Source organism: Mesoplodon bidens (genome assembly GCF_964165515.1).
Source record: "Mesoplodon bidens genome assembly, chromosome: 1".
Lineage (NCBI taxonomy): Eukaryota > Metazoa > Chordata > Mammalia > Artiodactyla > Ziphiidae > Mesoplodon > Mesoplodon bidens.
This window is the reverse complement of record NC_138176.1, coordinates 106,958,637-106,984,971: the sequence shown is the minus strand read 5'-3', so window position 1 is coordinate 106,984,971 and position 26,335 is coordinate 106,958,637. Positions and strand designations below refer to the sequence as shown.

Here is a 26,335-nt window from a genome sequence, read left to right as displayed (position 1 = left end):
GCCAGCGGCCACGCAGGCGCAGGGTGGGGTGCGGGGTGGGGTGCGGGGCGGGGTGGGGTGGGGGTTGCGCGTGCGCGGTACCGCAGGCCTCGGAACGGATTTCGGGTGGCGCGCTAACAGAGGGCTGGCGGCGGCGGCACTGGCTGTCCATGGGTGGTCTGGACCCCGGCGCGGCGCTCAACCATCCCCACGGGGCTGTTTCCGCGGAGGCTGGTGCTCGAGGGCTCCCGGGGCTGGGCCGCACGGCGGGAGGAGCGGGTCGTGTGCTTGGAGCGCCCGGGGCCCCGCAGTGTCCGTCTTTTTAACGAGTTGGTTGCTACTGAAAGACTGAAGAGGTTAATTTTAGAAACCGAGTTTTGTAGCTTCTGTAGAAAAGTCAGATCTGGCAGCATTGGACCCAGAATACCGCGTGTCACCCATCATCTAGAGCTGCCCCCTCAGGTAAGACACCACCACTCGCCTGATCCCTTGGCTCGTTTGTGTGCCCGGCTGCTTCCTGTAGGTCCTGGTGTGGAGCGTTCATCCCCAAACTGAGAACTGGAGCTGAAAGCCCCAGACAGCATCTTAACCCACCTAGAATTTCAAGCTACTAAAAATTTCTTTCCAGACGGGCTAACGTGCGTTATCCTTATAATAAAGCAGCTTTGTTCATGCAGTGCTTTACTGCTTGCAGTATCCTTTTATGTGTTCGCCTTAATGATCCTAGATTATCTTGGAGAACGCACAGTATAGTTAATCCCGCACCCCACACCCCGCCTTTGGGTGCAAAATGTGCTCAGCAGTGTCATTACCTGGCCAGGTGGCCAGGGTCTTGTTGATACAGCTAGTGGTACAGCTAGAAGTCCACACAAGTTACGTGGCTTTTTCAGCCGGTGTGTTCGTCTGGTAAATGGAATACAAGGACTCGGGGCTCAGGAAAGAGCCCAGGCTGTACTTGGTTGTCCCTAGCATGTAGGTAGTAGTTGACTTGGAAGAGCGCACCAAGGGGACACCGTAGTTAGAAAGAGGGTACAGTCTTCAGAGGGGAGGAGCAGCCAGGGAAGCAGGAATAAAACTAAGAGAGCTTTATGTCACCGGGTCAAAGAAAGATGTTGGGGGGGTGGTAATTAAAAGTGTCAAATATCATTTAAAAGTAAGAAAAGTAATAAAAGATGTGTGTTGGATTTAGCAACAATGAGGTCTTTGGTGACCTTGCCAAGAATAAATTGTTTCATTGGAAACTCTCCATTACTCTGAGTGGAAGAATAAAGAAATGAAGAGAGAGATGGTAAGTGGAGGTAACTCAGTAAGTTTGGCTATGGAGAAGAAAGTGTGGGAGCTAGAGTTATGATGGATGTTGAGAGGTTGTAGGATCAGAGATTGCTGAGCAGCCTCCAGCTGATGGAAAGGGGCCAGTCAGTGTCTGCTGGGAAAGAAGGGACAGGTGCAAAGTGGTCTCCTAGATGGTAGGAGGGAATGCCATCCAGAGCATAGGGAAGTATTCACTTTGGATGTAAGAAAATCGCTTTTCATCATAAAAGGAAGGGAGGAAGGTGGGTTGTAGTTGCAGGTAACTTTATGTGTTTATTGGACTGAAAGCAAAGGACTTCTCTGTTTTCTTCTGTTTTCACTGTGAATAAGGAGAAGAAAACATCTCCCGAAAATGGAAAGGGAGGTAAGAAATCTAAGATTTGAGCAGTGTGGGAAAGATTAAAATAGCTATTGTGGAAAACCTAGTGAATAACTCACTAGAAAGCATGATGTAGTTCAGGGCTCGTTTGAGTTTGGAGGCTGTGGATTTATTCTGGTATGACCTACATTTGGGTGGAGATTTTTAATAGTGTAATTACTTTGGAGACAAGAGCCTATTCAGGCTTTGTATTTCATACTGATGGAGCACTTTTTATACTGACACTGCACTAGGTACTATAGTAACAGCATCTTAATCCAGATCTGTGTCTCCAGGTCACACTTCCCTCCTGAACTCTTAGACATTTGTTCTTAGGTATCATATACATGAGATAGCTCATGTATACATGTCATATATATATGTCTAAAACTGAATTCATAGTCCTCATCGCCATATATACATGTCTAAAACTGAATTTATAGTCTTCATCGCCAAACCTGACCTTTTGTAATAAATTTCATAACAAAAGACTATAATCAGAAGTTAAGAAGATTATTTTATAATGATGAAAGGGTAAATTCATGAAAAGACATAACAATCCTAAACAGTTCTGCCCCTGATAATAAAGCTTTTAAATACATGAAGCAGAAACTAGTAGTAGTGCAAGGAGAGATAGACAAACCCACAACTGTAGTTGGAGATTTCAGTACTTCTTTCTCAGATAATGATAGAACAAATACCCAGAAAATGACCAAACGTATGGTAGAGTTGAATGACACCAGCAGCTTGATTTAATGGACATTTGTAGAATACACGTTATCAAATATATAAACAACATTTACCAAGATGGATCATATTCTGGGCAAATATGTTTTCTGACCACAATGGAATTAAGCTAGATATCAATAGCATTTATCTGGAAAATCATCCAAATATTTGAAAACTGACTGACTCACTTTTAAATTACCCATAGGTCAAAGGAGAAATCAAAAGGGAAATGAAAATTTTGAACTAAATGAAAATGCAGCATTTCAAAATTTGTGGCTAAAACACTAGTAGAAGATAGGTCTCAAATCATTCATCTTAATAAACTAGAAAAATAAAAGCAAATGAAATTTAAAGTAAGTACAAAAGGAAATAATAAATATCAGCAGAAATCAATGAAATAGAAGACAAAAACAGTAGAGAAAATCAATGAAACCAAAAGCTGAGTCTTTGAGAAGATAAATGAAATAGAGAAATTTCTGGCCAGGTTGAACAGGGAAAAAAAGGTTAACAATATCATGAATGAAAGTGATGACATCATTGCCAAAAGGGTAATTGGAGAACATGAACAACTTTATGCCAATAAATTCAACGACTTGGGGCTTCCCTGGTGGCGCAGTGGTTGAGAGTCCGCCTGCCGATGTAGGGGACATGGGTTCGTGCCCCGGTCCAGAAGGGTCCCACATGCCGCGGAGCGGCTTGGTCCGTGAGCTATGGTCGCTGAGCCTACGCGTCCGGAGCCTGTGCTCTGTGATGGGAGAGGCCACAACAGTGAGAGGCCCGCGTACCGCAAAAAAATAAAAAAATAAAAAATAAAAAATTCAACAACTTGTACTAAAGGAACAAATTCCTTGGAAGACAATACCAAAACTCACTCCAGAAGAAATAGATAACCTAGATAGCTCTATAACTACTAAAACATTGAATTTGTAGTTAAAAACTATTCCTAAAAGAAAATTCCATACCTAGATGGCTTTACTGGGAATTCTACCAAACTAAAGAAGAAATAATACCAATTCTATATAGATTCTTAAAATTGAAAGAAGGAAATATGAATGCCAGCTCATTCTATAAGGATAGCATTATTCTAATGCCGAAGTTTGACACAGGCATTACAAGAAAAGAAAACTGCAGACTAATGTTCCTCATGACAACGATATAAAAATTCTTTTAAAACATTTTTTAGCAAAGTGAATCCAATACTATATAAAAAGGATAATACAACAACCAGGTGAGGTTCATCTTAGGAATGCAAAGTTGGCTTAGTATTAAAAAATGGATCAATGTAATTTACAGTATTACAGTGAAAAAGAAAACCAAATCGGTCATCTCAATAGACATAGAAAAAGCATTTGATAGGGATGTCCCTGGTGGTCCAGTGGTTGACTCTACCCTACCACTCCAGGGAGCACAGGTTTGATCCCTGATGGGGGAACTAAGATCCCACATGCTGACCAGCACAGACGAAAAAAAAAAATTAAAAGAAAAGAAAAAGCATTTGACAAAATCCAGCATCCATTCCAATTAAAAAAAAAAACTGTCAGTAAACTAGGAATAAAATGAAAACTTCCTCAATATAATAAGGACATCAATGAAAAACCTATAGCTGACCTATGGAATGATGAAAGACTGGATGTTTTTTTCCCTCCAAGATTGGGAACAAGTCTCTGGTCTCACCATTTCTATTCAACATTGTACTAGAAATTCTAGCCAATGTAATGAGGCAAGAAAAGGAAATTAGGGGCTTTCCTGATGGCTCAGTGGTTGAGAATCTGCCAGCTAATGCAGGGGACGCAGGTTCGAGCCCTGGTCTGGGAGGATCCCACATGCCATGGAGCAACTAGGCCCGTGAGCCACAGCTACTGAGCCTGTGCATCTGGAGCCTGTGCTCTGCAACGAGAGGCCACGACAGTTGCCTCTTAAAAAAAGATGAGCTAGTTAATTTCCATCCCACTACCTTCACTCACTGAGTCCTCTGCCTTTAAAAAAAAAAAAATCTTCCATATTGAAAAGGAATAAGGAAGATTGTTTAGTTGAAGATCACATGATCATCCATGTCAGAGTTTTCCAACCTTGGCACTGTTGACATCGTGGACCAGGTAATTCCTCATAGGTGTGGAGGGGTGGTGTTTCCAGTGCACTCTAGTATGTTTAGCAGCACCCCTACCTCTGCCCCCTAGATACTAGTACACACACTACTTGTCACAACCAAAAATGTCTCCAGGAGGGACTTCCCTGGTGGTCCAGTGGTTAAGACGTTGCTTTCCAATGCAGGGGGTGCGGGTTCGATCCCTGGTTGGGGAGCTAAGATCCCACATGACTCGCAGCCAAAACACCAAAATATAAAACAGAAGCAATATTGGAACAAATTTAATAAAGACTTTTAAAATGGTCCACATCAAAAAAAATCTTAGGAAAAAAAATGTCTCCAGGCATTGCAAATGTCCCTTGAGGGGCAAAATTGCCCTCAGTTGAGAATCATTGTTCTAGGTTAAAAAATCCATGGAAACTACAGAAAGAGCTACTAGAACTAGTGACTTTAGCAAGGTTGCAGGATACAAGGTTAATATGCAAAATAAATAAAGAGTTATTGCATATTTCTAAATAACTAGCAACAAATATTGGAAGTTGAAATTAGAAAAAACCCCACTATTTACAAGAGCATCAAAAGATACGAAATCTTTGGGATAAATCTGAAATCTGATAACTGAAATCTAAAAAGGTTTGTTCAGAGACACTAAAGACCTTAATAAGTGGAAAGATACACAGTATTCATTAATTTAGAAAATTCAGGATCGTTACGACATCAAATTAATCTATAGATTCAATGCCATTCCAATTAAAATCCCAGCAGACTTTTTTAAAATTGACACACTGATTTTAAAATTCATTTGGAACTGCGAAAGAGCTAGAATAGCCAAAGCAAGTTTGAACAAGGACAGATTTTTATGACTTACACTATCTAATTTCATTACTCCAAATAGTACTCCAAATAGTGCTCCAAATAGTGTGGTGTTGGTATAAAGATATATAAGTAGGTCAATGGAGCAGAATAAAAAGTCCAGAAATTGGCCCATGAGTATAAATATGTTCAATTGATTCTGAATAAGGAATAAAGGTAATTGGAGAAAGGATAGTCTTTTCAACAAACGATGCTGGAAGAATTGGATATCCATATGTTTAAAAAAAGAATGTTAATCCATACATTGCATCATATATGAAGAAACCCATAAAACTTATAGAAAACAATCTGTAAGAGTTTCTGATATGACACCAAAGTACAATCCATGAAAAATAGATAAACAGGCTTCCCTGGTGGCGCAGTGGTTGAGAATCTGCCTGCCAATGCGGGGGACACGGGTTCCAGCCCTGGTCCAGGAAGATCCCACATGCCACGGAGCAACTAAGACGGTGAGCCACAACTACTGAGCCTGTGTGCTGCAACTACTGAAGCCTGCATGCCCATGGTCCACAGCAAGAGAAGCCACTGCAATGAGAAGCCCGTGCACTGCAACGAAGAGTAGCCCCCGCTCGCCGCAACTAGAGAAAGCCTGCGCACAGCAACAAAGACCCAACACAGCCAAAAATAAATAAATAAAATAAATAAATTTAAAAAAATAGATAAACAGGACTTCATCAAACTTAAGAACTTCAAAATACATTGTTGCAGGTGTGCTTCAGTAGGTGAATGGATAAACTGTGGTGCATCTATAAAATGGAGTATTATTCAATAATAAATAGAAATGAGCTACAAGCCACAAAAAGACACGGAGGACCTTAGAAGCACGTCACCAAGTGAGAGAAGCCAGTCTGAAAATGACACATACTGTTAGATTCCAACTGCATGACATTCTGGAAAAGGCAAGACTAGAGACAGTGGAAAGGTCCATGGTTGCTAGGGGTTTCGGGGGGAGGGAGGGATGAATAGGGGGAGCATAGGGGATTTTTAGGGCTGTGAAATTGTTCTGTATGGTACTACAGTGGTGAATACAAGTCACGCATTTCTCAACACCCATAGAACTACAACACGATGTGCCCGTGTGTCAGTGTTGGCTCATTAACTGTGCCACACTAATGTAAGATGTTAATGGTGGGGAAAAGGGCAGGGGGAATGAACGGGTATATGGGAGTTCTCTGTACTTTCCCTTCGATTATTCTGCAGACCTAAAACTGCTAAAAAAAATAGTCTGTTGATTTAAATATATATGTGTGTATATATATACACACACATAAATATATAAATATATATATATATATTTTACATGTTGAGAGAATGAAAAGACAGCCCATACTGGGAGAAAATATCTGATAATGGACTTGTATACAGAATATAATACATATATATATTTATATGTATGTATGTAAAGAAAAGTACACAATCCCTGCATAATCTTCCCAATAATTTCCACACTCCTGAAGGAGCTTACAAGGCTCTTTGTGATTTAGTCCTGCCTTATACTTCAGGTACCCCTCCCAATTTGAGCCTGTGCTCCAGCCTTATCAAACTCCTTGCACTTTGATGCACACCGAGCTCTCGCTATTAGACACACACACATACACACAGAGTCATTATTTGTCTTTCAATAATCCTCACAGCATTGTTTGAGAATTAGAAGAAACAGGACATATAAAGTATTTGGAACAATGCTTGGTACTTAGTAAATGTTGGATAGATGTCACATATTGTTCTCATTGTCATTTTGTCATAAATATCTCCAGACAGCACTCTGGCATTTCCCATTCTGAGCTTTCCCAGACTGAGCCCGCCCAGGACATCTCTGCCTCACCACACCCTGAGGCGTAGCCAGCACCCTGCGTGACGTTCTGCAGGGTCACGGGTCACGAGCCTTCAGTTACCTCCTTTCTGTTACAGGAATTTTCAACTTCTCCCTCTTCCTGCCATCGGAATTTAAAAATTATTCAGTCTCTTCCATCTTAAGAAAAATCATTTCTCAACTCCACTCTCCTCTACCTTCAGTCTTGTGTTCTTTCCTTCATCACCATGAGTCTTAAAAACTTGTGTGTGATGAAGGTTAGGTGTAGCTGACATGTTTTCGAACACTTACATGCCAGGTGCTTTTTTTTTTAGCCATGTAAAATGCACATAACAAAATTTACCATCTTAACCCTTTTTGAGTGCACAGTTCAGTGGCATTAAGTAATTCACATTGCAGTGCAGCCGTCACCATCATCCGTCCACAGAACTCTTCATCTTGCAAAGCTGAAACTCTGGTCCTATTAAGCAGTAACTCCCACCTCTCCCCCCAGCTCCTGCCAACCACCCTTCTACTTTCTTTCTTTATGAACTTGACTCCTCTAGGGACCTCATATAAGTGGGATCATACAGTATTTATCCTTTTGTGACTGGCTTATTTCACTTAGCATAGTGTCCTCAAGATTCAACCATGTCATAACATGTGAGAATTTCTTTCCTTTTTAAGGTTGGATAATATTTCATTGTAGATGTAGATGCCACATTTTGTTTAGATGTTCATCTGTAGATGAACACTGGTGTTGCTTCCACCTCTTGGCTATTGCAAACAATGCTGCTGTGATCATTGGTGTACAAATATCTCTTCGAGTTTCAGCTTTCCATTCCTTTGAGTATATACCCAGAAGTGGAATTGCTGGATCCTATGTTAATTCTCTGCTTAATTTTTTAAGGAACCTCCATAGTGTTTTCCACAGCAGCCGCACCATTTACATTCCCACCCAGCAGTGCACAAAGGTTCCATTTTCTCCACATCCTCACCAAGAGTTGCTGTTGTCCATCATTTATTTGTATTATGGCCATCCTGGAGGGTGACTGTCTCGTGGTTTTGATTTGCTTTTCCCTAACACAACCCAGTAATGTTGAACATCTTTTCATGTGCTTATTGGATACTAGAATATCTTCTTTGGAGAAATGTCTTTTCACATCCTTTGCCCATTTTTTGAATTGGATTGTCTTTTTACTGTTGAGTTGTAAGAGTTCTGTATATATTTTGGATGCTAGAGTCTTACTAGATACATGACTTGCAAATATTTTCTCCCATTCTATGGATTGTCTTTCACTTTCTTAATAGTGTCCTTTGAAGCACAAAAGGTAAAATTTCGATGAACTCCAATTTATTTTTTGTTGTTTCTTGTGCTTTTGGTGTTATATTTAAGAACTCTGCCAAATGTGAGGCCATGAAGATTTTCTCCAATGTTTTAGGTCTTACATTTAGGTCTTTGATCCATTTTTAGTTAATTTTTGTATGTGGCATGAGGTAATATCCAAATTCATTCTTTTGCATGTGGATATCCAGTTGTCCCAGCAATATTTGTTGAAAAGACTATTCTTTCCCCATTGAATGGCTTTGACACCCTATTGCAAATCAGTTAACCATAAATGTAGTGGTTTACTTCTGAACTCTCAATTCTCTTCCATTAATCTATATGTCTATCTGTATGCCGATACTGCACTGGCTTGATTACCATAGCTTTTCACTAAGTTTTGAAATTGAGAAGTGTGAGTCCTCAGCTTTGTTCTTTTTCAAGATTGTTTTGGCTACTCCTTAAATAGCCAGGGGTTCCTTAAATTTCCATATGAATTTTAGAGTCAGCTTGTAAATTTCTACATGGAAGGCAGCTGGAATTTTGATAGGGATTGCATTGAATCTGTAGATCAGTTTGGGAAGTATTGCCATGTTAACAGTATTAAATTTTCTAATCCATGAATAGAGGATGGATTTAGAGGATGTCATTTCACTCACTGGGATCTTCTTTAATCTCTTTCAACAATGTTTTGTACTCCTTTTTAAAAAAAGATTATTTGTTATTTATTTATTTAATTTATTTATTTTTGGCTGCATCAGGTCTTAGTTGCAGCATGCGGGATCTTCGTTGAGGCATGCAGAATCTTTCCTTGGGGTGCGTGGGCTTCTCTCTAGTTGTGGCGTGCGGGTTTTCTCTCTAGTTGTGGCGCGCAGGCTCCAGGGCACGTGGGCTCTGTAGTTGTGGCACGTGGGTTCCAGAGCATGTGGGCTCTGTAGTTTGTGGTGCGCGGGCTCTAGTTGAGGTGCGCGAGCTCAGTAGTTGTGGCGCACAAGCTTAGTTGCCCCGCGGCATGTGGGATCTTAGTTCCCTGACCAGGGATCGAACCCGTGTCCCCTGCATTGTAAGGCGGATTCTTTTTCACTGGATCACCAGGGGACTCCCTGTACTCCTTTGTTAAATTTGTTCCTAAGTATTTTTGATACTATTATAAATGTAATTGTTTTCTTAAATTTATTCTCAGATTGGTTATTGCTAGTAAATAGCAATGCAGTTATTTTATATATTGATCTTATTTCCTGCAAACTTGCTGAACTCATTTATTAGTTCTAATAGTTTTCTTTTGTGGATTCCTTAGGATTTTCTATATACGGAATCACATCATCTGCAAATAGAGATAGTTTTACTTCTTTCTTTCCAGGCTGTATGCCTTCTGTTTCATTGTCTTGCATAGTTGCCATGGTTAGAACCCCGAGCAGTGTTGAATAGATGTGCTGAGAGCAGACATCCTCGTCTTGTCACTGATCTGAGGGGGGTAGTTTTCAGTCTTTTACCATTGAGTGTGATATTAGCCCTGTATCAGGTTGAGGAAATTTCCTTTCATTCCTATTTTGTTGAATAGTTTTTATCATGAAGAGGTGTCAGATTTTGTCAAATGCTTTTTCTGCATTTATTAAGATGATAGTTTTTGTCTTTTTTCTATTGATATGGTGTGTTCCAATAATTGATTTTTAAATTTTAAACCAACCTTATGTTCCTGGAATAAAACTTAGCATGGTATATAATTCTTTTTATATGTTGCAGAATCCATTTGTTAACATTTTGTTGAGGATTTTTGTGTCTATATTTGATATTTACTGACTTTTTAAAAATAAAATTTAATTGAAAGAAACTTAAACATACAAAAAGTATAGAAAGCAATGTAATGGACATCTGTTTCCCCAAATTAACCCATGCCTAATGAAACACATTAGCTTTTGTCTTATTTTTGTCAGGATGGTCTTCTTTTCCCTTCGCCCCTCCGCCTGCTCGTCTCAGCTCCTCTCTCTCCCTCCCTTCTGTAAAGTAAAGTATTAAGTTTAAGGACTTCCCTGGTGCTCCAGTGGTTAAGAATATGCCTTCCAATGCAGGGGATGCGGGCTCGATCCCCGGTCAGGGAACTAAGATCCCACATGCCGCGGGGCAATGAAGCTGGTACCCTCTAGAGCCTGTGTGCCACAACTACTGAGCCCACGTGCCACAACTAGAGAGCCTGCGTGCTGCAACGAGAGATCCCTCATGCTGCAGCTAAGACCTGACACAGCCAAATAAATAAATATATTTTTTTTAATTAAAAGAAAAAAGTATTAAGTTTAGTGCTGGCGAAGATGAGGAAGTCCCCTTCAGGCTGCCTCTCCCGCTGATTACAGGAAAAAATTTTGGACAAAATATTAAAAGAAAAAGTATGCAAAAGGCAATAGGTTGGAAAGGGCAGTTGAAACTTGAATCAGTGACCACACGTGTGAGTTTTCCATTTTTTCATTCTTCCTCCTCGTGGCTTTGACCCTAGGCCAGTTCCCAGTTGTGGGCCTGGGCAGTGAGGGCTGCTGTACCCCATCTTTCTGCCTGTAGCAACTATGAAAGGGGCCCCAACAAGCAGGGGCATGTGAGAGAGAGGCAAAGGAACTAGAATAATCCATACAGTTTTGGAAAAAAAACAAAGCTGGAGGACTCTAGCAGATATCAAGACTTACTATGAAGTTATAATCAAGGCAGTGTGAAACTGGCAAAGGATAAATGCATAATCAGTGGGACAGAATGGACACTCCCCAGATAGACCCACACAAATGTGGTCTGTTAGTTTTTGACCAGGGTGTGTGCAAAGGCAATTCAGTGGAGAAGAGACAGTCTTTTCAACAAGAAGTGTTGGAAAAACCAGACGTCCATCTGCAAGAAAGGGAAACTTGACTATACTTTGTATGTTATATAAAAATTAACTCAAAATTGATCGTAGATCAAAAGTAAAACCTCAAACTTTAAAACTTCTAAAAGAAAACAGAAAATCTTTGTGCTCTTGGATTAAGCAAAGCATTGTTAGATATGACACCAAGAGAATGATCCATAAATGAAAAGGTGGCAAGTTGGAATTCATCCAGATATAAAGATTTTTTTTTTTTATGTGAACAATCTCCAAGGTCCCTGCTGAATTTGTCACAATGCTGCCCCTGCTTTACGTTTGGTTTCTTGGCTTTGAGTCACGCAGGATCCCAGCTCCCTGACCAGGGACTGAACCCACACCCCACACATTGGAAGGTGAAGTCTCAACCACTGGACTGCCAGGGAAGTCCCATCAGAGTTTAAAACTGACATTCTTCTGAAGACTGGTAAGAGAAGGAAAGACAAGCCACATAACTGTGAGAAAATGCCTGCGAATTACATATCTAACAACGGACTTCTAACCACGATGTGGAAGGAGCTCTCAAAATTCAGTAAGAATACAAATAACTCCTCAAAAAAGTGAACAAAAGATTCTAGCAGACACTTTGCCACAAAAGATGTACAGTTAAGAAGTAAGAACGTGAGAATACCCAGCTGGTCAATACGAAAGTGCAAATTAAACCACAGTGAGGTAGCACATCTCTCAGCACAGCTATAATTAAAAACTCATTAAATAGGGGCTTCCCTGGTGGCACAGTGGTTGAGAGTCCGCCTGCCGATGCAGGGGACATGGGTTCGTGCCCCAGTCGAGGAAGATCCCTCATGCCGCGGAGCGGCTGGGCCTGTGGAGCCATGGCTGCTGAGCCTGCGTGTCCGGAGCCTGTGCTCCGCAACGGGAGAGGCCGCAACAGTGAGAGGCCCGCGTACCGCAAAAAAAAAAAAAAGAAAAAAAATTCATTAAATTTAAAAAAGACCCTCCAAACCAAGTGCTGGCGAGGATGGGGAGCAGATGCAGCTCTCACACAGTGCTGGTGGGAATGCAGAGCGGTGCAGCTACTTTGGTAAATGGTTTGGCAGTTTCTTGTAAAGTTGACCCGTACTTACTAAATGACCCAGCAGACCCCTTCTGAGGTATTCACCCAAGAGAAATAAAACAGGTTTACACAAATACCTGTGTGTAAATCTTTATAGTGTCTTTATTCTTAACTGCTAAAACCATGAATGACCTGTTTCCCAACTGGTGGGTGGATAAACAGGTACATTCATGCAGTACAATTAACTACACAGCAGTAAAAAACATGTTACTGATACTCCCTAGACATGGGTACATCTCAGATGCATTGTGCTAAGTACAAGAAGCCAGACTCGAGGTTCTTTGGGGTACAAGTCCATTTATGGGACAATCTGGAAAAGGCAAAATGACAGTAACAGAAAACACAAGCGGTGGCCAGGGTTTGGGTCGAGGAAGGCCTGCCCACAAAGGGACTGCTCGGGGACAGAACTGCTTTGTGACTGGGGCCATGGTTACACACCTTGTGCATTTGTCTAAATCTCAGTGCTGGGCACCAGAAGGGGTGATTCTTCCTGTGTGTAAACTTTAAAAAGTGAATCCAGTGAGAGAGAAATTAGAGGTACAGATGAGAGCTAGAACCCCATCCGCACCCCTCCTCCACCCCTCCCTGCCTGGGTCGCCGCAGTGCTGCCCTGTCTGTGTCACCGTGCTCTTACTGGTGTCTGTGTGTACATCAGTGGTGCGACACGACGTGTGTCTTTCTGCACTTGATCCATCCCTCTCAGCGTGTGCCTCTGAGTTTATGCGTGTAGGTTCTTTCATCTGTTGTCATTTACTGTCTCAGTCTGCTCTGGCTGCCACAACAAAATGGCACAGACTGGGACCTTAGACAACAGGACTTTATTTCTCACAGCCCTGGAGGCTGGAAGTCCCAGATCAGGGTGGCAGCCAGTTCAGTTTCCCGTGAGGCCACGTCCTGGCCTGCAGACACACAGCAGAGGGAGGAAGCACGCTGGTCTCCTCCTCTCAGGGCACCGATCCCATCCTGGGACCCACCCTCCCAGCCTCCTCCAACCCCAGTCACCTCCAGAGGCCCCACCTTCTATCCCATCCCCCGGTGTGGGGCGACATGCGACGCGTGCATATTCGGGGCACAAACAGTCTCCAGCCCTGGTGGCAGCTCCCTTAGTGGTTAATAACGTGACACCTGCCAGTCAGAACGTGTGTGGCTTTCATGGTCGAGGTGAACCGCTCCACGAGACCCGCGGTCCCCAGCTCGTGTGCGCCCCGGGGCTGGCCGCCTGGGGATGGGTGCCGCAGCCCTACCGGGCTGCTGAGTGCTCTCCCGGTGGCCCAGGTGCCCTGCACTCCCTGCCAGCTTCTGCATCCCTTACGCCCTCGCCGCCCCTTAGCCCACTGACTGGTGCAAAGCTGACTGTCCTCCCATCGGTTTCCTTTGCACCTCCCAGGCTGGGCTGCTGCGTGTCTTGTACGCGTGTCCGCACTTTGTCCTTCCTGTGTCCAGAAGTCCCCGTGAGCCTCCCTTCTCCACTCTGGGGACGGGGTTCTGTTTTCCTCTTGTCCTGGGAGGCTAGGCTACACCTCGGAGCTCCGCCTCCCTCTCACTCTCCCTCGGGTTCCTGGCACTTTGCCAGGGTCAGCAGTGTTCTCTTCAGGATGAAGACCAGGGCGTCCTTTCACGTCCAGTCTTCCCTCTCGGGGGGTTTACCAGTCAGGCCACCCGTCCTGAGGGAGCCCTGGCATCCTGCGCTCCGGACGCCCCTCCTGCTCCGTCCCGGGCGCCTCAGCGTGGTGCTTCCCCCACGCCACCGCCACCGCGGGGCATCCCGTCCTCTCTGATAGCGTTTGCGGGTGACTCCAGCCCCAACCTCTTTCCCGACCTCTCGATGCTGGCCCTCTGTCCAGGCAAGCTCCATGGCAGAGAACACACGCTGCCTTCAGCAAGGAGCCTGGTGCCTCCCAGGGGCCACGGCCTGCCCCCCAGAGTTCCCGCTGCGGGGCCCCGACTCCATTCCCAGGAGGCACTGGCATCTCTTCTGCCCGGAGCCCCGTCAGCTGGCACCTCGCTTGTCTTCCCAGCCCACCTCTGATACTGAATTGTCCAGGGAGCTCTGCCGTGGGGGCTTCACTGGAGGGTGCCCGACCAGTCCCCCAGGCTGCCTGCCAACAGGAGCGAGAGCGCCCTCCAGCGGGGCAGCAGCCGGTGCAGCTGGCTTTCCACGCAGGACCTTGATTCCCCCAGAGGTCGCATCACAGCTGTGATGCAGGGTGCAATGGGAGCAGGGACACGGTGGTGTCTGGTTGGGGCCAAAGGTGTCACGCCCAGCCCCGGAGCACCCACCATACGTGCCGTGTGCCTTTGCTTGCCTCTCCTGTCCCTAGAGGGGACACAGTCACAGGGTGTGTCTCCCAGGTCACAGGCCCCTCTTCTAGAAGGCTGCCTGGGAGAGGAGAACGGGGCAGAGGAAGCAGCGGCAGGGCCCCTCTGCCCAGCTCCGCCCAGCAGGGTGGCTCCTCCTAGGCCCCCCTGCCCTATGTCACGGCCCCCAGAGCACCCCACGGGCTCAGACCTGTGCTTCTTCCCAGGCACCACCATGTCTGGGCCCCGGACCCCAGAGCCGGCCCTAGATGGGCAGGGAGCCTCCTCCACGGGCTCACAGGACGAGGACATGGCTGACGGGATCCAGCACTCGCATCGCATGCTCAGCTTCAGCGACGCGCTTCTGTCCATCATTGCCACCGTAATGGTCCGTGCGGGGCCCAGCCCAGCACGGGCCCTGACCCGGGGCCCCGAGGCCACTGGGGGTGTGGGGAGGAGCAGCCCAGGACTGGCCTGCGTCCCCGGCACTTGGCATCCAGGGAGCAGTCAGTGCCCAGCCCAAGAAGTGTTCCTGGGTTCGTGTTGTGTCTGTTCTCCTAGATCCTGCCTGTGACCCACACGGAGATCTCCCCGGAACAGGTACTTGGGAACAGTCTGCAGTGTCTGGTGTGCGGTCGAGGGTCCAGGAGGCTCAGGCCCTGAGCTCGAGGCCGGGCTCCACTCGGGCGTACCTGGCTGGGAGGGCCAGGCCGTCCGCCATGTCCCCCAGCAATGCCATCCAGCCCCGGTGCCCTCGCGCTGAGCCCTGAGCAAGGCAGGAGCGCCTGGAGGCTGGTGTGGACTGTGCCGGCAGGTGTCGCGGGGAAGCTCCCTGGGCTCTCTGTCACGCTGGCGTGCCCCTCAGAGCAGGTGCTTGGGGAGCAGAGGGCGTCCGGCCTGCTGGGCGTGGGCCTGCGCCATGAGCAAGGAGGTGAGTGGGAAACGAGGTTTTTGTAAAGTAGAGTTTCCATTGCTAGTCAATTTGGAATATTTCCATTTTATAAGTAAAATAGCCACACGTCACAGCACCTCAGAAACCGGACGTGATTCCAGGAGACGTTCGGAGTTCGCGGGTGTGTGTGTGTGCGAGCACGGCTCTCTGGGCCCCTCAAGCGGGTGTCACCTCTGGGCTCCAGGATGTGCAGTGCTGGCCCAGGACGTGTGGCCGTGGTCTGGCTGCAGCCCAACCAGCACACTTAGCCTGGACACTGCCGGGAGTCATCTGCGGGAGGTGATATCGCTACTTCTCGTAGGGTTTGGATGAGAATTAAACAGAAATGATGGTCGAGCCTGACCTTGGCAGCTGGCACCTGGCACAGTGAGCAAAGGGCCCCGTGCAGCTTCCTCTGCTCCGGGGCACCCCCTCCCCAAAGGGGGTCTGGGGGCTGCACTCCGGCCAAGCTCAGGAAAGCCGTGTGCCCACCAGGGGCCTCGATGCTCTCCTGGCTGTGCCTGCTCCAGAGCCTTCTGGGGACCTCGGTGCCACCAGTCTCAGCACAAGGTGGTGGGTGTGCACGTGAGATGCGGGAGGTGATGGGATGCGCGGGCCTGGAGCTCTTTGCCTCTCTGCGGTCGGGGTCGTGACCTCTGTTGACCCATGAGAGGGCTCTGAGCCAGAAGGTTCCGCAGTGGCGGGGAGACTCCTTCAGGGAAGGCACTGAGGACCCTCCTGACATGAAGGAGAAGGTTCATCAAGGCCAGAGGACCCAGCGATCTGGACACGGTGCTGCTCACGTGGTCTCAGAGGACCAGCAGACACGAGCAAGGCACCGCTTTTGCATTTGGAGTTTTTGCTGACAAAGCTTAAACCCTCTCCTGGCCTGGGGCCCAGCTTCCTGTGTAGCCCGTCACCTGGCGTCCAGACACCGCGGCCCTCTCGCCAGGCCTCGCAGTTGCTTCAGGATCACTTACCCGGCGACGCCGTGACTTCTTGTGGCTGCACGGCCTGTGGCCACCCTGCCAGGATCCTGGGAGAGGCTCGACGAAGACCTCTCTGCCTCCAGAGCTGGCATTTCGGGGGGCCTGCCATGTTGGGAAGATGGGGAGCCTCTGGAGGGGCCTCAGGGACAGCCCGGGACTGAGGCTGAGCCTTGGTGGGGGGAGGTGAGGGCTCCCAGGTACTTCTCCGGCCCCCCAGGGCCTGGTGCCTGGGGGCGGGGCCGCCGGCTGCCATGGGTGAATCTGCGTCTGATGGTGATGCTCTTCTGTTCCAGGAGTTTGACAAGAGTGTCCAGAAACTTCTAGCGACGAGGATCGCTGTGTACCTGATGACCTTCCTCATCGTGACCGTGGCCTGGGCGGCACACACGAGGTACAGGCAGGCTGGGGCCTGTTTCTGGGCTGGCAGCCACATCTTTGTGGCTGGCTGGGTGTGTGCCCGGCTGGGTGTGTGCCCAGCAGGTGTTGCCTCGCCCTGGCTGAGGGTCAGGGTGGCAGTGGGGGTGCTCTCAGCGCTGATGAGCTGTCCTCGGGGTGGATGGCGGCCCCGCCCTCTGGGGCTGAGTCACAAGGGGTCACGTTAGTGGGCTGCCCCTGCCCCCCTCCTCCTCCCCTCCCCTCCTCCGGCCCTCCCTCCCGAGTCCTTGCTCAAGCCTCTGCTTTCTCCTCTGCACACTGCAGCAACAGGGCTTACACCCCAGGCCCGGGATGATGAACGGGGTGCCAGGCACAGCACTGCTCGGGCTGCCGTGAGCCCAGGCAGGGCAGGGGTAGGGCTGTGGGCTGACCACCTCTGCTGCACTGTGACACACATGCTGTGCACGACCCCTCCGTCCTGGTCCCTGGACTCTAGCGAGGAGGGTGAGGCCTCGGGACACACGCTCCAGGGCCCGAGCTCTCTGTTAAGGAGGAAAAGGTTCCTTAGGACCCAAGGGGGACAGGGCCCCAGAGCTGTGGGCGTCACCTGAGCCCCCGACGGGGCGCAAGGACCAGGAGGACCCCCGGAGATGAGTGGGGATGGGCTGGGGTGCTGACGTCTCGGTTACAAAACGCTCCCCAGTGGGTTGCTGGGGATGCAGGAAGCCAGGATCCTACAAGGCAACGGCCCTCGGGTTAAAAGTGTCTCTTAACATTTATACACCACATACTTGTTTTCAGCAAAGTGGCTGTTTCTGGTGGGGACACGTGACCCTCTTTAAAGGCTTTCCTCTCCTGCCTCCTTGTTCACGGAAAGCAAGAGGCCCAAGAGCTGGCGAGAGCCAGGGGGGCCACAGCCGCCTCTGTCCAGTCCTGCCGGCGGCCGTGCGGGCCACTGGCGTGGCCGGCTCCCCGTCAGCCCCGCCCTCCCTGCAGCATGGACAGGAGCCCACCCCCCTCTGCTGGAGGTCCTGCCTGCTGGGAGCGGCACAGACCCACCCTAGGCCTGGGGGTCAGCTGCCATCTCGGGGCCACGGCCCCTACCTCTGACTTTTAGAGAAGTGCCCGGCCCCTGAGGCTGCCTCCCGGCCGCCCTTGGCCCCTGGCCGGGTGCAGACCTCCCCAGTGGGGGGAGAAGGCCACATCCATGTGGGTCAGAACCCTGGGGGGACTGTGTGGGGGCTGGGGAGGGGCTGGGGCCTCGGGAGCTCTGCCTGCTTCCTGCCTCCATTTTCAGGCGTCTTCCCATCTTGGTGTGAAACCGTCTCTGTCATATGTGTGTCTGTATTTGATGCCGTTAGAACCACGTTAACTGACAGCATGACTTTTCCTGTTTTCCTTAAATTGTTGAGATTGTTCCAAGTTGTTGGGAAAATAGACGATACGCTTGCCCTGCTTAACCTGGTGAGTTTCTCCTTTGGTTTCTGCCTGTGCTCAGCTCCCCGGTGCCCCTGGGTGTGCGGGCTGGGACGCGCCCACTCCCAGGGCCCCACACACCTCCCTCAGCACCCCTTCCTCCCTCCCTCCCTCCCAGGCCTGCATGATGACCATCACCTTCCTGCCGTTCACAGTGAGTCACAGGGATTTCCGCTCCCACTTCCACCTGGGGGTGGAATGGGGGACTGCCCTCCACTGGGCAGGAGGACTCTGACCCTAAGATGCTCCCTTCTCAGAAGCTCTCAGACCACTGGGAGGTTCAGGGCCTGGACCACGGAGTTGCAGAGAGGAGAGAAGTTTCCGGGGGAAAGGGCGACCCTGGGTTTCCAGGCTGGATGGAATGGGGAGGCTTCCAGGGCCCCAGGCGGGGCTCTCAGGGGCAGAGACCAGCCTGGCCTCCAAGGGCGCAGTGAGGGGCGCCCTCTCCGTGCTCCCTAAGGCTCTCGGCTCCTGCCTGAGCCCCGGAGCCCACGGCCTCCTGGCCGACCTGGGCTCGTCCCCAGCATGTGACCCCTCTGTCTCCTCACCCCACAGCTCCCTCTGATTCTGACAGAGCGGGGCTCTGGGTACGTAGCACGTCGCGGAGAATTGGGGTCTGGGGAGTCTATGAATCTGATAAGCGTGTAGCTTTAAAGGCTTCAGGCGCGCCGGGTGGAATGGCTCTTGTGAGAGAGACGCCTCCAGGGCTCGGGCCACTCCCGCCCAAGACGGCCTGCTGGCTCTGCTGCTGAGCAGGCGGAGCCCCGCCGATGCACGGGGACTCACGGGCCCTGGGGCCCCGCGGGTCCTGATTCTGTGGGTTTTTCTGGCTGCAGTTTTCCTTGATGGTGGCCTTCCCCGAGGTGCCTTTGGGCATCCTCCTGTTCTGTGTGTGTGTGATGGCTGTCGGGGCCGTGCAGGTAGGACACCGGCGCCCCACCCCCACACCCCGTCCTCGTGGAGCAGGAGATGTAGCGTGTGCCGGGCCGCCCATGGTGGGAGCCGTGCAGACGCCACCCACCACGCAGCGCCTGCCACGGGGCACCCGCGTGGGCTGCGGCAGGGCAAAGCCAGAGACGCTCGGGGCTTGGGCTTCCTGTGCTGATGGGGAGAGAGAGTGAAATGGGGCCGCCAGCACCCTCAGGCGGGGCTCTCTGAGACCCACACCTGACCCCCAGAGCAGAGCAAGGGCTCCCGTCCACTCTGCGCCCCCAGAACATCCTGCAGCGAGCCCCACCCGAGACCCCGCTCGCAGCCTGCAGCCGGCTTCTCCCGCAGGCCCTGATCGTGGTCTACGCGTTCCACTTCCCCCACCTGCTGAGCCCCCAGATCGAGCACTCGGCCCACCGGGCCCTCTACCGGCAGCACATCCTGGGCATCATTCTCCGGGGCCCGGCGCTGTGCTTGGCTGCGGCCGGCTTCTCCCTCTTCTTCTACCCAGTGGTGAGTCGGGGTGGGGGGACCGGGGCCAGGGGGTTGTGCGGGGAGCCCACTGGGGGACTGCTCTGCAGGGAGGAGCCCGCGTGAGCAAACACAGCGTATGCCCTGTGGGCCCGGGAGGCCGTGTGCCTTCTAAAGACGTGCGTGCGTGGGAACGTGAGCCGCCAGAAGAGAGAGAAAGTGGAGAAAGAAATTCCAGAGCAGGAGAGACTGGAGTGGAGAAGAGGGAGGTGCAGGCGTGGTTGGAGCTGGGTGAGGGCCGGGCGGCTGCACCCCCAGCGTCCAGGGAGAGACGGCGGCCACGCGGGCAGAGCCGTGCGGGACTCCGTCCACGGCGCCCTCGAGCCTGCAGGTTGTGCTTTTTTTTTTTTTTAATTTACTTATTTATTTATTTACTTCTTTTTATTGGAGTGTAGTTGCTTTACACTGTTGTGTTTCTGCTGTACAGCAAAGTGAATCAGCTCTACGTACACATACATCCCCTCTTTTTTGGATTTTCTTCCCATTTAGGTCACCGCAGAGCATTGAGTAGGGTTCCTTGTAGGTTCTCATTAGTTATCTGTTTTATACGTGGTATCAATAGTGTATACGGAGGGTACGTCCTGGCCGAGCTGCCGGCGTTGAGCCGGCTGACACCCAGTGTTTAGCCCACAGCTGACTTGATAGGCATATTGCTCTGGTGCAGCTTCCATCATCCAGGAGGGGGAAGGTAAACCCTCGCAAGCCGCCGTCTCAGAGCTGGTTGTAGAAGCTTGATGCACAGCTCCTGCCTTTAATTGAGCTCCAGTGAAGTAAAGTGAATCTTTACACCCACAGCATCATAAGACGTGTGAAAAAATGAACGGTTAACGTTACTTTAAACATCTAGTAAGTGTTTTAAGAGAATTCCAAGTTTAAAACAAACAGGATGGCAAGGCCTGCAGAGCCGCACCCTGGAGGATGGAGCTGGGGGCTGGGGTCCAGTGTCCAGGGTGCCCCAGGTCAGGCCACGGGTGGGTAAAGGGGAGGGTGGACGCTGGTGTGTGAGGTGGGGGCGGGCCTCGGGCTTCTGCTCGGTCCCTTCGCTGTACAGTGGCTGCGCCTCTCAGGTGGGCCCCGCTCCTCTCGGGCGGGAGGGATGCTGCGGGGGCCCTTGGGGTCAGGCGGGGTGTCCCAGGGTGGGGCTGGCGAGGGGGCGGCACAGAGACAGCAGGGCAGGACCGAGGGGCCCACTGCATCCAGGCTTCCGGTCGGACAGCCCCTCCTGACTCTGGGGACGAGGTCAGGGGCTGAGGGGCGGTGAGGGTCGTCGCGTGGAGGATGGAGGGCACAGCTGGGACGTGGTGCGTGTGGCCTGGGTCAGGAGAAGCAGGCAGAGCTGAGGCCCACAGGGGCCGTGCCCACTGGCCGGGCCTGGACACTGGCCCCGGGAAGGCCTGGAGCAGGCAGACAGGGCCCAGCGTGCTGCCGGGGGCAGTGATGAGCCTGGGCAGTGGCCACACCCTCACGGGACGACAGTAGTGGGAGGCGGGCGCTGGGCCGCCACACTGCGGAGAGGAGGGTCCTCGGTGGGGCTTGCGGGGGGGTCTGCGGCCTCGGAGGGAGCGGTCGGTCGTTTCTCTGTGCTGCGTTTTTTGCCCCTTCCTCTCCATCCCTCCTGCTCCTTCCCCACAGTAGGGGTCTGACCCCCCGTCCCCTGTGAGACGAGGCATGTCAGAGCCTCCTGGCCCTAAGGCCCACCCCCTGCAGCCTCCCCACGAGCCCACGGCCATCCTTCCAGGCGTCCTCACCAGCCCCTTCCCTCGTTTGGGACGCTGTGCGGGGTCCACCTTCCAGGGCCAGCCACTGCTCACTGCCCTGGCCCAGGCCGTCCTGACCTCCCTCTGGACCACCTTCCTCCACTGGTGACACTCGGGGCCCAGGGCCTCCCATACCAGCTTCCTGTGCCTGCTGCTCCCAGGACTCACGCTCCTCCAGACCTGGGCAGGTCCCCACGGCCACTTAGATCTCCCCCCAGCCCGGGACTCAGGTTCCCCCTCGGGCTGTTGTTCCCTCCTACCCCGCAGCGCACGTGCACACACACAACACACGCCGACCCTGCGTGGCCACCGTCGCCCCCCGGGGCCTCTGCACTCACCTGCCAGGCACCTGGGACACTCCCAGGTGTGTGTTGAGTGATGTGTATGGTGTGGTCTTCTGATGTGTGGAGACTGGAGGTCGTAAAAAGAGCTGTGATGCCGGGCGCTCCCATCTGTCCCCGAGGTGCCCGTTGTCTCCTGAGTCCCCTCACCAGGCCAGGTGCCAGGTGACCTTGAAGCGTGACTGTGAAGGACGGGGTGGAAGCCCTTCACTGAGGGGGGCCACTGGCTGAGGCGACAGGGCTGGGCGAGGAGCCTTCTACGGCCACCTTGGGCCCGGGAGCACGCCTGGCTCGCCAGCCTCCCTGTTTAAAATAATTGGGTGTCCACGTAGCAAAAAATGGACCATTGTGACCATTTTATCTGCAGCGTGCAGCTCGGTGGCATTGACCGCCGACGTCGCCGTGCATCACCTCCCTCTGGTTCTGGGACTTTTCATTCCCCCGAGACAGAAACCCTGAATCCATGAGCAGCCACTCCCTGTCTCCCCACCCCTCAGTCCCGGGAAACTGCGAGTCTACTTTCTGTCTGTAGGGATTTGCTTATTCTGGCTCCTCCATATAAATGGAATCATGAAATAGGAGGCTTCTATGTCTGGCTTCTTTCACTCGGCATGTTTTCAAGGTGCATCCACGTCGCCGGTGTCAGGATTCCCTTCCTTTTCATTAGCTGGTAGTACCCCACTGTGTGGATGGGCCCCATCACCCACCCACGGACACTCGGTGGCTGCTGTGAGCATGGGTGTGCCCCTGCTTTCCGTGCTTTTGGGTGTGTGCCCAGAAGTGGACTTGCTGGGTCCTGTGGCAATTCCCCATTTAGTTTCTGAGGAACCTCCCCCCTGTTCTCCAGCAGCTGCGCCATTTACATTTCCACCGAAGGCGCACAGGGCTCCAGCCCCACCCCACCCCAGCACAGCTGCTTCCTGTTCCCGCTGAGAGCGTCCCGAGGTGCGCGCTGCTCTCCTCGTGGTTGTGACTGGCGTTTCCCCGAGTGTTAGTGGTGCTGAGCGCCTGCCCACGTGTCGGGGCCGCGTCTCTCCTTTGGAGAAATGTCAGTTCAAGTCCGTGGCGCATTTCTCAGTTGGGTTATTTGTCTCTCCGTCGTGGAGCTGTCGGGGTTCCTTATGAAGCCTGGATAGTAACCCTTACCAGGTGTGTGGTCTGCAAACATCTCCCGTTCTGTGCAATGTCTCTTCACCCCCCGGTAATGTTCTTCTATGCACAGAAGTTTTCTCTCTTGATGACGGATGATTCACCTGTTTCGTCTCCTGTTGCTCAAGTTGCAGTCCCTTCCAGGCGGGCGGCTTTGGGGTGGGATTCCTGGCTGGGCCCCTCGGTGGAGGCACCACGCGCCCTGACGTGCCCTGTGCCCTGTCTCGTGCAGTCGTACCTGCTGATGGCGACAGTCATCTTCCTGCCCTACGTCAGCAAGGCCGCCGGCTGGTGCAGAGCCAGGCTTGTGGGTAGGTGCCAGGCAGGGCTGGAGTGTGGGGCGTTGGTGCTGCTGTCAGGGCCCGCAGAACACGGGCCAGGCAGGCGGCGTCCCTGCGGGGCCTCCTAGCTGACCTGAGGCCCTGAGGGCTTAGCTACCCCTCCCACAGGCCCCAGGGAGCCCCCGGCTCACAACCTGGAGATCTTCACCTTCGACCTGCACGAGCCGCTCAGCAAGGAGCGGGTGGAGGCCTTCAGCGACGGGGTCTACGCCATTGTGGCCACGCTGCTCATCCTGGACATCTGGTGAGGACCCACCGGGCTGAGACTCCTCCGCCAGCCCCACAAAGGCGCTGAGGTCTCCCGGCCCACCCTCCTCCCCAAGGGCCTCCCACCTGAGAACCCACCTGAGAAGGGCCTGGTCCTCGTCCTTCCCAGAGCTGCACATGCAGGGTGGGCGGCCCCCAGCTCCCCGCGTCCACTCCTGCTCCGAGCCCGCCTCTTCCCTTCACTCCTGCTCTTCTGCTCGGCCAGGCAGCCTCTGCAGTCTGTCACAGTTCCAACCTTAGTTGTTGTAATTTTATTTCTAAGTGTTTTATCTGCTGCTTTTTCAAGTCTTCCATCTTTTTTTTTAAAGCCTTTTATTCCTTGGTCATACTTCAGCACGTTCTTATTTTGTTAACGTTAGAATGCTCTGATTTTATGTTCTGTAACTGATCACCTAAGGTCTTTTTTTAAAATATAAATTTATTTATTTATTTATTTTTGGCTGCCTTGGGTCTTCGTTGCTGCACGCGGGCTTTCTCTAGTTGCGGTGAGCGGGGGCCACTCTCCGTTGTGGTGCACGGGCTTCTCATTGCAGCGGCTTCTCTTGTTGTAGAGCATGGGCTCCAGGCGCGCAGGCTTCAGTAGTTGCGGCACGTGGGCTCAGTAGTTGTGGCTCGTGGGCTCTAGAGCGCAGGTTCAGTAGTTGTGGTGCACGGGCTTAGTTGCTCCGTGGCATGTGGGATCTTCCCGGACCAGTGTTCAAACCCGTGTCCCCTGCATTGGCAGGCGGATTCTTAACCACTGCACCACCAGGGAAGTCCCTCACCTAAAGTCTTGATGCCCCTAAATTTCTCTTAGTAGTTTTTTCCTACTGTAATTCGTGAATTTTTTAAAAATTGGGAGCAAATGTCCATTGGTACCAATCTCTGAGACCTAGACCTAAGGTTCTGGGGCGATCTGGCTTTGCTTCTGCCCTGCAGCCAGGCCATGCTGGCTTGGGTCCCCTGCTGGGTGGCAGCAAGGAGCAGTTGTGGCTGGGAACCCGGGGCGGGGGGCAGTCAGGGTTCTTTCCTCCACCCAGAGCCACAGCCCCGAGGACCCAGGTGGGGATCCCCAGGAAGCCCCCAGGCTCTGTCTCCTGCCCCCAGCCCCACCAGCACCCATGCAGCTGCCATCGTGGGCACAGAGGTGTGTCTGGGCTGCGTGGCTGCAGGGCGGCAGCCCCATGACCTCAGTGGGGAGAAGCCTGGGCCAGATGTGCCTTAGAATCGCTCCTTAAAATAAAGTTCTGCCCAGGAATCTGAGGACCTCGGAGGCAAAGCCCTTCAGGTCTGTGGTACCGCTCCCGAAGTGGACAGGCCGCTGCAGGACGGTGGGCAGACCTCAGGAACACCCACCCGTGGGCACCAGAGGGGCTGTGAGCTCAGGGCCCGTGCTGCTTACCAGCCCAGGGTCCGGCGGGCAGGGCTGCAGTCAGCCAAGGAAACACAGGCTGCAGTTGAATTTGAACTTCAGGTGAATGGCGCTGTGTGTGTGAACATAGATGCACGCAATCTCAGTGTATGCCATTCGTTCATCTGAAGTTCAAGTGTGCGGGGGGCCGGCAGACCGCGCAGGGGCTGGGACGGGGTGGGGGCAGGCAGCCTGGAACGGACACCCGAGGTGGGGCCGCTGCAGATGCTGTGTATCTCACCCCTCAGTGAGGACAACGTCCCGGACTCCAAGGACGTGAAGGAAAAGTTCCACGGCAGCCTAGTGGCGGCGCTGGGCGCGTCTGGGCCGCACTTCCTGGCCTACTTCGGCTCCTTCGCCACGGTGGGCTTGCTCTGGTTCGCCCACCACTCGCTCTTCCTGCACATCCGCAAGGCCACACAGCCCATGGGGCTGCTCAACACACTCTCGCTGGCCTTCGTGGGCGGCCTGCCCCTGGCCTACCAGCAGACATCAGCCTTCGCAAGGCGGCCCCACGACGAGCTGGAGAGCGTACGAGTCAGCTGCGCCATCATCTTCTTCGCCAGCATCTTCCAGTTCGCCATCTGGACCACGGCGCTGCTGCAGGAGAGGGAGACACTGCAGCCCTCAGCGCGGTTTGGGGGCCGGGAGCACGCGTTCATGTTCGCCAAGCTCGTGCTATACCCCTGTGCCAGCCTGCTGGCCTTCGCCTGCACCTGTGTGCTGGGCAGGTTCAGCACGGCCATCTTCCACATCATGCAGATCGCCGTGCCCTTCGCCTTCCTCCTGCTGCGGCTTCTGGTGCGCCTGGCGCTGGCCGCCCTGCGGGGCCTGCGGGGTCTGGCCCGGCCCGCACACGCCCGGCCGGTGCCTGGGGCCATGGACGACGCGCAGTCCCCGCTCCTCCCTGCTCCCTGCTAGTGCAGCCCCGGTCCCCCGCCTGAGGTCCGAGGGTCCGGCTGGTGGCCCAGCCTCGGGTTTTGTCTTCCTTGTGAAGTTTCATGCTCTACTTCAGCTCCTCAGATTGTCTTCCACCGTTGCAGAGAAGAGTCTCGCAGGAGTGTCACTGTGTCCCATGTGCCTGTTGTCTGCCTCGACCAAGTGGAGATGAGCCGCGGGGGGACCGCAGGCAGTGGGTGGTTCCGGGGCAGCCGGGGC

The 26,335-nt window shown here is 52.0% G+C and overlaps 1 protein-coding gene across 4 annotated transcripts; it reads left to right on the top strand.

Annotated features, from left to right (window-relative positions):
• The first annotated feature begins 117 nt into the window (after window positions 1–117).
• Window positions 118–26,248, top strand: TMEM175 (transmembrane protein 175). Of its 4 annotated transcripts, XM_081246409.1 has the most exons (11): window positions 304–441; window positions 14,928–15,088; window positions 15,262–15,300; window positions 16,914–17,011; window positions 18,408–18,459; window positions 18,590–18,625; window positions 19,308–19,391; window positions 19,750–19,914; window positions 23,412–23,490; window positions 23,629–23,764; window positions 25,426–26,248. In XM_081246409.1, the coding sequence occupies exons 2-11, from the start codon at window positions 14,936–14,938 to the stop codon at window positions 26,096–26,098; spliced, it is 1,515 nt and encodes a 504-aa protein (XP_081102535.1). In that variant the 5' UTR covers window positions 304–441; window positions 14,928–14,935; the 3' UTR covers window positions 26,099–26,248. The 4 variants fall into 4 exon arrangements, with proteins under 4 accessions (XP_081102538.1, XP_081102535.1, XP_081102536.1 ...); XM_081246410.1 differs by lacking the exon at window positions 19,308–19,391; XM_081246412.1 differs by lacking the exons at window positions 14,928–15,088; window positions 15,262–15,300 and having other exon boundaries at window positions 118–441.
• The last annotated feature ends 87 nt before the right edge of the window (window positions 26,249–26,335 follow it).

Coding starts and splice junctions, on each gene's coding strand:
- TMEM175 (XM_081246409.1), top strand. CDS start 14,936: ATGTCTGGGCCCCGGACCCCAGAGCCGGCCCTAGATGGGCAGGGAGCC. Junction 15,089..15,261: donor CCATCATTGCCACCGTAATG/GTCCGTGCGGGG, acceptor CTGTTCTCCTAG/ATCCTGCCTGTGACCCACAC. Junction 18,460..18,589: donor CGCTTGCCCTGCTTAACCTG/GTGAGTTTCTCC, acceptor CCTCCCTCCCAG/GCCTGCATGATGACCATCAC.